Here is an 11,550-nt window from a genome sequence, read left to right as displayed (position 1 = left end):
CGCCACAATCCCTTCTCCTCCATTCTCCTCTTGGGATCTTGGGCACGCACGCACACGTGCCCGACTTGAGTTTGAAGCCACCGGGTCTAGGCCCTGAACCGCAGTCGACTACATGGGAGTCCAGCGACATAGCCATTACGCTAACTGCTGGTTCCCAATAAATAAATTATTTAAAACAAAAAACTTGGGGACCAGCAGATAGCACAGTGGTTACATTTTTGGACTCCCACATGGCCAACCACCGTTCAAGTCCTGGACCTAGTGGCTTGAAAATCATGCCAGGCACGTGTGTACGTGCCCAAAATCTGGAAGGAGAATGAAGGAGAGGAGATTGTGGTATGGTCATCCCTGCTGGGGGGTTATTACTCACTTTTCCTGTCACTGTCTCTGTCTTTCTCTCGAGTGGGGGCATCTGCCCTAAGGCAAAATCCTCTTAAAAAAAAAAAAAAAAAAGAAAAGAAAGAACCAATTGAGGTGGGCCATCAGATGGTGTGATGGTTAGGGAGCTGGATCCCACACTGCTGAGTCCTGAACCTAGCTGCTTAAGAAACATACGGAGCGAGTATATCTGTATGCCCAAAATCCCGAGGGAAGGGACTATGGAGTGGCGAATCCCCCCTAACAGGTGATTTCTTACTTTCCTCTCTCTCTGTCTCTTTACATGGGCCCTGTGACCAACAAAAAAGATCAATGAGGAACAATCTTTTTTTTTTTGAAAGGTTTTTTGCTATAGGGCACATGCGCTCGCCAGAAAGACAGAGAGACAGAAGGCGAGAAATCACCCCCCAGGGAGTATGGCCATGCCACAATCCTTTCTCTTCCAGTCTCCTCTCGGGATCTTGGGCACGCACGCACATGTGCCCAGCGTGAGTTTAAACCACCAGGTCCAGGACTCAAACCGCGATCAACTACGTGGGAGTCCAGCGATATAGCTATTACACTAACTGTTGGTCCCAATGAGGAACAATCTTAAAGATAAATTGTTCGATGGAAAAAGCAAAATGGAACCAGTGATATCGTTTGTATCAAAAAAAATCTACACTCATGGATGTTTGTGGTAGCGGGGGCTGTTCTGTTACTAGAGTGGGCAAGAGGAAGAGTTACTCTTTATTGTATCCAGCTGTATGTTTTGAATTTGTATTATAAATTCGTATTTACCTGTAGAACTCATCAGTAAGCAGTGTACAGCTAAGCGGGCAACAACTCCAGATTTTTTTTTTTTTCTATAAGGGGGAATATATGGAAACAAGGTAGGTGCTGTAGATAGCCCTGAGAGTGACCTGCTGAAAAATCAGCACTTGTTCAAATTTATATCTACTTAAAATCTCTTTTCCCATTCTGTTGGATAATCTTGTGTATAATTCTTTACCAATAAGGATCTCACAGATATGACTATGGGAGTAGCTGTTTCTAGGTGTCCGTTAGCAGAAGGGGTGCTTTACAGCTGATAAAAACTGCACAGTGCTTGCCTTTCTTCCTGCAGGTACATAAACTGGAGCCTGAGGCGTGGAAACACGTGGAAGCCATATATATAGATATTGCAGATCGAAGCCAAGTCCTTAGCAAGGTAGGAACTATTTAAAGATGTGGGTTGCCTTCGAGATCTAGAAGTGACTTCTTTCTATGAGAGAAACTAGGGACCCATACCCATCATAGCTTAACAGGAAGTTCTCCCTGATGTGTATTGCTTGTTTTATTTTTGAAGTTATTATTAAGAGTTCCCTTATCTTGAGTTGGAGATACCACCAGGAAAACAGTGGGCCCAGTTTATGTGTCCTGTTTGGCCTCGAGAGTCTCACTGGACAGAATAAGTGCTGTAGGTGTGTGTTTTGTCCTCCTGCAAATCAGAGCATTAGTTCCCACATTTATTTTTCCAATTCAGTAATTTAAAACACTTCTTACTTGCCTGTTGTGTTTGGAATACTGTCTTAGGTTCTCTAGGTTCCAGGTGAAGGGTGCAGAAAATATGAAAAGACAGGGCCCCTGCGCTCAATAAGTTGGTGGTGGCTTGTCAGAGTAGCAAACACTGCAGCAGGCGCCTAGGAAAGGACAGTTCACCACTAGACTATAAGCTTGGTGTGCATAGGGACTGTCTTGCTTGCTCACTGTTAGGCTCCAGGAAGTATATGGTCAGGGAATCGAAGGATTAGGTTCCCCATCATCCATTGCTGTACTTGACAGAGGCCTTGGGAGTAGGAGACAGGAACTGAACTCTCTGCCCAGCCATAGGGAGTAAGTCCTTGCTCATTGTGTCCTGGGAGTAGATACTTCTTTCCTGTGGTCACTCTGTATGCTTATGATATTTTGATTTGGGTATTTCCAAAATGATACAAAAGCCATTTTGTACTTTTGCTTCTAATATCCCTACCTCCACCCTCCAAAGATTTGTGGATTTTTCCAAAAGTTTTTATTTATTTAAATATAACATATGTAGCAAAACGAATATGTTATCATGTATATAGCTTGATACATTTCCTCAAACCAAATATACCTAAGTATTACTCAGATAGAACATTAGCAAGAAGTATGGTTCTTTGAGTATTTTGTCAACTGGTTGTCCCACAAGATGAAAGAAAGCAGTAGTGGACAAGATTTATTTTTTTAAAGCACACTTAATAATATCCTTAGCTTTGGCATATACTTTAGGAGCGTGTCTCTGTGTGTAATATTTATTATCTTCGTTATTTTTGTTAGGTAGATGCCATAATGAGCTTACTTTTCCTTAAACCCACATTAGTCAATGTAGAGAGACAGCTGACAATTAAGCTTTCGTTGTGGTTAATTAACACAGAGAACTGACTGTATTCCAAATCAGTGAAGTGAAACTGACCAGCAATGCACAAGAGGATAGGTTCTATATATTGGACATTTCCAATAATGATTTTATGAATACAAGCCAGAGCGAGATTGAACTAGAAGATTTCAAGAACGATAGCCAGTTGTTCTCAGCTGTGGCTTTCTTTTATTGGGTCGTCGGGAAAGTCATGACGTGTTTTTTTTCTATGCAAAAATGTGTCATGACTTTCCCAATGACCCAATAGCGTGACCTGCAAATATTAAAAAAAAAAAAAAATCCATGCTGCCATCACCTGCAGATAGTTTTATTCACTGGACTTCAGAAAGGGTGGCCTAGAAATATATATTTTGAGAAAGTCTGCCATGTAAATTGTGGATGCTCACCCCAGGCTGAAAAATCTCTGTCTTCAACACTAGAAATACATGTTCCTGCTCAGACAGTCTGGTGACACATTCATACTGGTAAAATCGAAAACAAACCCTGGCAGAGAGAAATGACAGAATTCTCCTCTGAGACAAATGTAAACAGTTCTACATCTTATTTATGACATTGTCCATATTTGCTGTGTGCTTGCAGCATCAACAACTGGTATCAGCTATACTCTAATGAAAAAAATCTGATTTCCCTCTCCCTGTCTCTCCCTCTCTCCTCCAACCCCAATTCCACAACTTCTCTCAGGATTACAAGGCAGAGGAAGACCCAGCAAAATTTAAATCTATCAAAACAGGCCGAGGACCCTTGGGCCCAAATTGGAAGGTGCAGTTCACACCCTAACCACTAGGAGGCTGGGCACGGTGCGGGTGGGCCTGTCTCCATGGAAGAGGGAAATGTGAATGGCGGGGGCTGGGTTAGGGGACAGCCTGAGGTCTGTCCTCTTAGTTACAGGGCTGCCTGTGGATGTGTTTCTAATGCAGCAAGAACTCGTAAATCAGAAAGACTGCCCGTATATGTGTGCATACAAACTGGTCACTGTCAAGTTCAAGTGGTGGGGCCTGCAGAACAAAGTGGAAAACTTTATACATAAGGTAAGTGACTGGGGTAAGGCTTTACAGTGACGTGTGTGTGTGTGTGTGTGTGTGTGTGTGTGTGTGTGTGATGTTTTGTTCTACAAGGAAAGATCATATAACCCCTGTGACCTGTATCTTAGGATCACCAACATTAGACTATTTCAGAGTTTGGTTTCCAAGACCCCTGCTTCCCTTCACACATAACTGTCTTATAGTTGTGTTAATGTTGCTATCCAGAAGTACCACACATACAGGGAAGGAAACTGAGGCAAAGGAAGGAAACAGGAAGGGACTTGCTGTGCTCCAATTACACATCAAACCCAGTCTGTCTTCTTGAAGCCAAGGGAAGAGGCAGTTTGAGCCAAAATTCTTGTGCCCTGAATTACTCAACTTACTGACCTAAGGAGTTTTATAGCCTTTTAATTCTCTGATGTGTTAGAGCCTCACCCTTGGACCACACTTCATAGCTGCTGGCTAGTACTAACATGGCACTGGGCACCAGGAAGAAGGAGGACATTTGGCAATTATCTTGAAGCGTTGGCTGGCCCGGGAGTTCATGGACTGCCCATCTTGGTAATATTAGATTGTCAGGAAAGTCACGACGCATTTTTGCACAGAAAAATGCATCGTGACTTTCCTGATGACCCGATGTTTTGGGCAGAGGGCCTAGCTGTGAGGTAGGTACCCATTCTTTCTTGGGGGCTCCCCTACCTGTTAGGCTTGTGAAGGCAAAGGTCACTGACAAGTGACTGACCCAGGAAAGCAGCCAGGCTCCTCTCCTCCCTGCTTCCCCAGGATGGTGGGTGTTAGTGCAGAGGGCCTAGGGAGGAGGGCTGCAGCATAGCAGTGGCCTCACCTGCTGGGTTCTAACTTGGTCCCCTCCTTTTTATAGCAAGAGAAGCGTCTGTTTACAAACTTCCACAGGCAGCTGTTCTGTTGGCTCGATAAGTGGGTTGACCTGACCATGGATGACATTCGAAGGATGGAAGAAGAGACGAAGAGACAGCTGGATGAGGTAAGCGGGATCCCAGAGGAGTTCGGTGCTCTCGGTTAGATAAATCCGTGAATATTAAGGAGACTGGCGAGCTGGGGCACTTCGTTGAGAGCACTGTCCTTGTAGTTCTAGGAACCCGTCAGTGTCTGCTCTGGGTAAAGAGTCATGCCAGGCAGCATGAGCCCTCGAAGGAGAAAACAGCCTGTGTTCTTGGATCTGCGGTCTAGTTGAGGTCTTGGCATACCCACAGGGACATATATGGTAGCATGTGCTGAATGCCAAGTGAGTAATGCAGCTGTCGCAGTGCTTCTTCAGAGCCAGGTGCAGGGACTATGCTGGGCTGCAGAGTTGGAGGTGACCCTGAGAAGAGGCAGGCTGGGCTGATCTGTGAACACCATGTGCATTACCCACAGAGGACAGCACAGCACACGCAAAAGCTGACTGTTCTATAAGGTGGTTTTGAGCTATTTTTAGAGTTGGGAGCTTTTTGCCTTCTTTCTTTTTCTTTTTCTTTTTTTGCTTTTTATTTGGCCTTGGCATGGATCCCAGAAAGAGGGCTGTCTTTTCCATGGGAGCCTGAAGACCCAGCCTTTCTCCTGCCTCATTTGGGAATGCTTCCCAGAGAGGCCCACTGGGAAGAGAGTGTCAGTAGACAGCAGTCAGGCTCTTCCTGTGGGCTGAGCACCATTCCAAGGGCCTTTACGTATACCTTCTCTCGTGAGGCGCCATTGTTACCCCCCTCTATAGAGCGAGCGGAGGTTCTGTGAGCTCAGTGCTACTGTGCCATTGGCAGGTGGTGTGCCAACATAGTTCCCATTGAAGGCAGATGTTTCGGTTTTTCTTCAACTACAGTTGACAGTGAAGTGGTCAGATTTGGGCACCTTCCCTGATTCTTCTGCTAAGGATCCTTAGGAGGTGGAAGGCCTTAATAAGTCCAAGGCTTGGGGCTGGCAGGTGCTGTTGTAGTTAAGGTGCTGGACCTACGTATGGTGGATCACTGTTGGAGTCCTGGACCTGGTGACTTCCTTTCTCACTTTCCCTCTCACACTATCTTTCTCTGGTCAAATTTTAAAACTAATAAATAATTCTTTAAAAAAAATTCCAAGGCTTTGGCAATTCTGACCATCTGAATTGTACTGTCTGCAGGTGGTAGGGTCACACATCCAGGGCTGTCTGCCCCTGGAACCATAACTCTTTTTTTTTTTTAGGAGTTATTTATTTAATTGTATTCATTTATTTTAATTTGACCAGAGAGAGACACACAAAAAGACAGAAAGTGAAAGCAAGCCACCAGGTCTGGGACTTGAACAGTGGTCAGCCATGTGGTGGGAGTGTCCAGTGCCTTAACCACCACGCCACCTGCTGACCCCACCAGAACCATCACTCTTAATCACTCACTTCTCCACCTCCCTGTAAATGCCCTTTGGGGCCTTCGTGCCTACTCAGGGTAAAAATAAATCCAGAATTTGTGTCGTAAGAACTGCCATCCGCTTCTCCCCAGGCTCCTGGGTGGAGCCTGGGCATCCAGCAGATGCCTCACTCTGCATCAGCCTTGTCCAGCTCTCCAGAAGGGTCTTGAGTGAGAGCCAGGCTTGCGTGCCTGTGGTACCCTTGCTACATAGTGGGCATAGCGGGAAGATGCTCCCCACTTCTCTGGGGTGGTTGAGGGTGAAATGGGCCGAGAAGCTCTTTCCTGTGGAGTCCCACAGGGAACTGTTTTTACCAGCTGGGATGACACTTCCTGGGCTGACTCATTGCTAAGTGGTGTGCTGAGTTAGTTCCTGTTGAAGGCAGACGTTTTGGTTGTTGTTCAGCTCGGACAGGCAGTGCAGTGGCAGGATTTGGGGCACCTTCGCTGATTCTTATGCTAAGGATCCTTAGGGAATAGAAGGCTCTGGCAGTTCTGACTGTGTGAGAGAGGCCCAAGTCTTTTGGTCACCCCCTAGTTCTGACAAAAAGAGAGAAAACTGTTACCAACCAGAACACAGAGGTGTTCACAGGGCTTTGGCATGGAACTTTAGCCACCCACATTCTGTAAACGTGCACTGGGCTCAGGGACACGTGCTGACCCCCTTTTGCCCTTTGGGTAAAACTCAAATTCTCAGAGCTGGAAGAACTCTCCAGGGGATCTACTGGGGCTGCCTTTATCAGACTCAGTAGTTGAGAGCTTTCAGAATTAGGGAGATGTTAGGACCAGCAGAAGGCGTAATGATCTTTTTAAATCAGTCCTGACAAGTTTTATCATTTGTTTTAAATTTGTGATAGAGCACATGCAGTCATCAGAGAGAGAGAGAGCATCCACCAGGGCCACACTGTAATCACTTCTCTATTCTCCTCTTGGGATTTGGGCATGGACACACATGTCCCCAATGTGAGTTTTCAAGCCTCCAGGTCCAAGAGTCAAATTTTGCAGTTGATGATGTGGGATCCAGCCACCTTCACCTTCACACTACCAGCTGGCCCAAGTTATTATTTTTTTTTTTTTTTTAAGAATTTGCTTTATTTTTTTGTTATTATTTTTCTTTCTTTTTTGTTTACTTAACTTTATTTATCTATTTATTTTACTTGTCCAGAGAGAGACATAGTGAGAGAGCGAGAGAGAGGAAAGTGAGAAAGCAAGCCATCGGGTCCAGAACTGGAACTATGCAGTAGCCCATGTGGGATCCAGCACCTTATCCGCCACACCACTGGCTGGCCTTAGTTTCATTTTATAGATGCAGAAACTGAGACTCAGAAGTTAAGGATACTGAACAAGAACCTCCTGGACCGGGAACCAGCAGTTAGCGTAATGGCTATGTTGCTGGACTCCCACGTAGTCGACCGCGGTTCGCGTCTTGGACCCGGTGGCTTAAAACTCACGCCGGGTGTGTGTGCGTGTGTGCCCAAGATCCCGAGAGGAGAATGGAAGAGAAGGGATTGCAGCATGGCCATCCCCCCCGGGGGGGGGGATTTCTCGCTTTCTGTCTCTCTGTCTCTCTCTGTCTGTCTGGCGAGTGCACGCGCCCTATAGTGAAAATCTCTCCAAAAAAAAAAAAAGAAAGAAAACCTCTTAAAAAAAAAAAAAAAAAGAACCTCCTTGGGCCATTAACACTGTAGACAATGAGACTGGGAAAGGAGAACTCATCTTAAAATTTTTAAGAAAACATATTTTTCTTTTACCTAGACTTTCTACAACCTTTACTGAGCCACAGCAAAGATATTGTGTATTAGAATATAAGGTTAAGATTCTGAAGGAAAATAAAGGTTCTGTAGCAGTTTCTGATGGATTGCTTCCCCTCACCCCCAATCTCAGCCTTCCCTTGTGGGCTTTTTTTTCCCCCTATGGGCGCGTATGCTTGCCACAGACACACAGAGAGACAGAGAGTGAGAAGTCATCCCCCAGGGGGATGGCCATGCCACAATCCCTTCTCCTCCATTCTCTTCGTGGGACTTTGGGCACTCATGCACATGTGCCTGGCGTATTTCAAACGACCAGGTCTGGGACTCAAACCACAGTCAACTATGTGGGAATTGAGCCCCTTAACAACTGTCCCACCTGCTGGTCCTCTTGTGAGTCTCTTTAAGTCCTTGATAGCGCCACTATTCCTTTGGTCCTTACATACCTAACCCTTTTGGACTTAATCCTTTGTGATAGAGCTAGGCTGTAGGATACCCTTGCTCAGGGTACCCTGGTTCACCTGGGGGCTCTCTCTGAGCCTGTCATAGCTGGGCTCCTTGTCCATATGTTTAGATACTAATGTGCCTACCCTTTCTCATCACCTGATTCTTTTTAATAATTATTTTATTTAACTTTTATTTATTCGTCCATTTACTTATTTATATTTTAATTTGGCCAGAGAGAGAGAGAGGGAAAGCAAGAAAGCAAGCCACCAGGTCTGGGACTCAAACCATGGTTGGCCATGTGGGAGTCCATCTCCTTTAACCACCACGCCACCTCCCAGCTCCATCACCTGATTCTTTTTTTTTTTTTTGGAGAGATTTTTTTCGCTATAGGGCGCGTGCGTTTGCCAGACAGAGAGAGACAGAGAGACAGAGAGACAGAAAGCACCCCCCAGGGGGGATGGTCACGCCGCAATCCCTTCTCCATTCTCCTCTCAGGATCTTGGGCACGCACGCACACGCGCCCGGCGTGAGTTTTAAGCCGCCGGGTCCAGGATGTGAACCGCGGTCGACTACGTGGGAGTGCAGCGACATAGCCATTATGCTAACTGCTGGTTCCCCATCACCTGATTCTTGATGCAGAGGGCCTTTGCTCCATTCTATGGCTTTTTAAAATACAGGGTTTTTGTTTTTTGGGTTTTTGCCATAGGGCACATACATTCACTGGAGAGAGACAGAGGGGGAAAGTGAAAAAACATTCCCCAGGGAGGATGGCCATGCTGCAGTCCCTTTTCCATCCTCCTCTTGGGATTTTGGGCATGCATGCACATATCCCTGCCATGATTTTCAAGCCACCGGATCTGAGACTCAAACTGCAGTCTTCCCTGTAGGAGTCCAGCACCTTAACCAACACCCACCTGCTGGTCCCAGTTCTTTTTACATGACAGATTACATGCACATGACAGAAAGGGAGGGAAGGAGGGGAGCATACTCCACAAGGCCTGATCAGTCTCTGATCCCCTTCCTCTGGTCGTCTATCCCACCAGGATCCTGGCCATGCATACATGTGACTGGCAGGTTTTTAGTTTGCTATGCTTCAACCTATGCCACAGTGGCTGAGCCTATCTATGGCTTTTTGACTGTTAAAGTCACCATCAGTTTTAGACTTAAGTCTTTTTTTTTTTAAGAGAGGTTTTTGCTATAGGGTGCATGCACTCACCAGAGAGACAGAGATAGAGAGACAGAAAGGAAGAAATCACACCCCAGGGATGATGGCCACACCACAATCCCTTCTTCTCTAGTCTCCTCTTGGGATTTTGGGCATAGATGCACACGCGCCTGGTGTGAAATTTAATCCCTTTCGACTACATGGGAGTCCAGCGATGTAACCATTAATCCACCTGCAGGTCCCTAGACTTGTCTTTTTTTTTTTTTTTTTTTGAGAGGTTTTTGCTATAGGCGCGTGCGCTCACCAGAAAGACAGAAACAGAGAGACAGCAAGAAATCACCCCCCAGAGAGGATGGCCACGCCACAATCCCTTCTCCTCCATTCTCCTCTTGGGATCTTGGGCATGATGCACATGTGCCCGGCGTGAGTTTAAGTCACTGGATCCAGGATTCGAACCGTGGTCAACTACGTGGGAGTCCAGTGGCATCCTAGACTTAAGTCTTGAACTTGTCCGGAGACTGTGTAAGTCTCCCGGTGTAGTGAAGTGTCAGGCAGAGCACTAGGCCCCCTAGAGTTGCCTGTCGGTACGTACAGGTTCTGAGGGTTATGCTGATAGGGAGAGACCGCTCATCGCCCAGCTCACCTGTGTGAACAATGATGCTGACCTCCTGGAGGCTTAATTCCCTCTTCCTTGCTGGAAATGATTGCCCCATGGCAGACCACCTGGAACGCTGGCCAACATCTTAAAATATAAGTGTAGCCTTGTTTCATTTATTTATTCATTGTTAAATTTGTCAGTGTGTGTGTGTACTCAGACAGAGAAAGTGGGAATGAGAAAGCACCTCCAAGTGGAGCGTGGTCACACTGCAATCCCTTCTTCACCATTTCTCCCGTCTTTCAGGATTTGGGGCTTGCATGCACACGTTCTAAGCATGTTTCTCAAGCCACCACGTCCAGAACTTGAACTATATAGTCTGCCATGTGCAATCTAGCCACCTGAAGTGCCATGCCATGGCTGGCCCCACTTACCTTTTTCTTTTTTTTAAATAGATTTTTGCTATAGGGCACGTGTGCTTGCTGGAGGGACAAAGAGAAACAGAGAGACAGAAAGCGAGAAATCATCCCCCGCAGAGATGGTCACACCACAATCCCTTTCCCTTCATTCTCTTCTTGTGATCTTCAATATGCACGCACACGCGCCTAACATGAGGTTTTAAGCCACAGGGTCTGGGACTCAAACCCAGTCAACTAAGAGGGAGTTCAGCGGTGTAACCATTACACCATCTACTGGTCCCTCAACTTTTTCATCTTTAAAAATATATTTAAACTTCTTGGGGCCAGCAGGCTGGCATGGTGGTTAAGGATGCTGGACACCTACATGGCCGACCGCAGTTCTGGACTTGGCGGCTTGCTTTCTCACTTTCCTTCTTTTGCTCTCACTCTGCCTCTCTAGTCAAATAAAAATAAATAAATAAAGTTAAATAAAAATAATTCTTTAAAAAATGTATTTTAATTTCTCAACATGAAGTTAATATATATGTTTTTTCTTTCTTTTTATTTTTTTTTAGAGAGAGATTTTTGCTCTAGGGTACATACGCTTGCCACAGAGATAGAAAGCAAGATATCACCCCCCCACAGAGGCAATGGCCATGTCTCAGTCCCCTCTCCATTTTCCTCTCGGGATTTTGAGCACACATGCACATGCACCTGGCATGAATTTCAAGGCGTCAGGTCTGGGCCTTGAACAACAGTTGGCCATGTGGGAGCCCAACAACATAACCATTACGCCATGTGCTGGTCCTGATATATATAAGTATTAAACATTTTTTGGGGGGAATACTAAAAATTAGAAGGATAAAAATCACTGGTACTCTTGCCACATAAAGAAACATTTTTACATATTATCTTTCTTTTTTTAAAAAAATACATTTTTAGGGACCAGCAGTTAGCGTAATGGCTGTCGCTGGACTCCCATGTAGTTGAC

At 45.7% G+C, this 11,550-nt stretch overlaps 1 protein-coding gene across 2 annotated transcripts in view; it reads left to right on the top strand.

Moving 5' to 3' along the window:
• Positions 1 to 11,550, top strand: part of PITPNA (phosphatidylinositol transfer protein alpha) — a 47,010-nt gene that overhangs the window by 26,555 nt on the left and 8,905 nt on the right. For both annotated transcript variants that reach the window (XM_006167543.1, XM_014583839.2), the window contains exons 7-10: positions 1,484 to 1,567; positions 3,476 to 3,553; positions 3,712 to 3,822; positions 4,697 to 4,819. In XM_006167543.1, coding sequence (XP_006167605.1) covers positions 1,484 to 1,567; positions 3,476 to 3,553; positions 3,712 to 3,822; positions 4,697 to 4,819 — 396 coding nt within the window. The remainder of the gene's footprint in view (positions 1 to 1,483; positions 1,568 to 3,475; positions 3,554 to 3,711; positions 3,823 to 4,696; positions 4,820 to 11,550) is intronic.

This window comes from Tupaia chinensis, unplaced genomic scaffold, assembly GCF_000334495.1.
Source record: "Tupaia chinensis unplaced genomic scaffold, TupChi_1.0 Scaffold144899_1, whole genome shotgun sequence".
In the NCBI taxonomy this organism is placed as follows: Eukaryota; Metazoa; Chordata; class Mammalia; order Scandentia; family Tupaiidae; genus Tupaia; species Tupaia belangeri.
The sequence above is the reverse complement of the archived record's forward strand: the minus strand, read 5'-3'. Positions and strand labels throughout refer to the sequence as shown.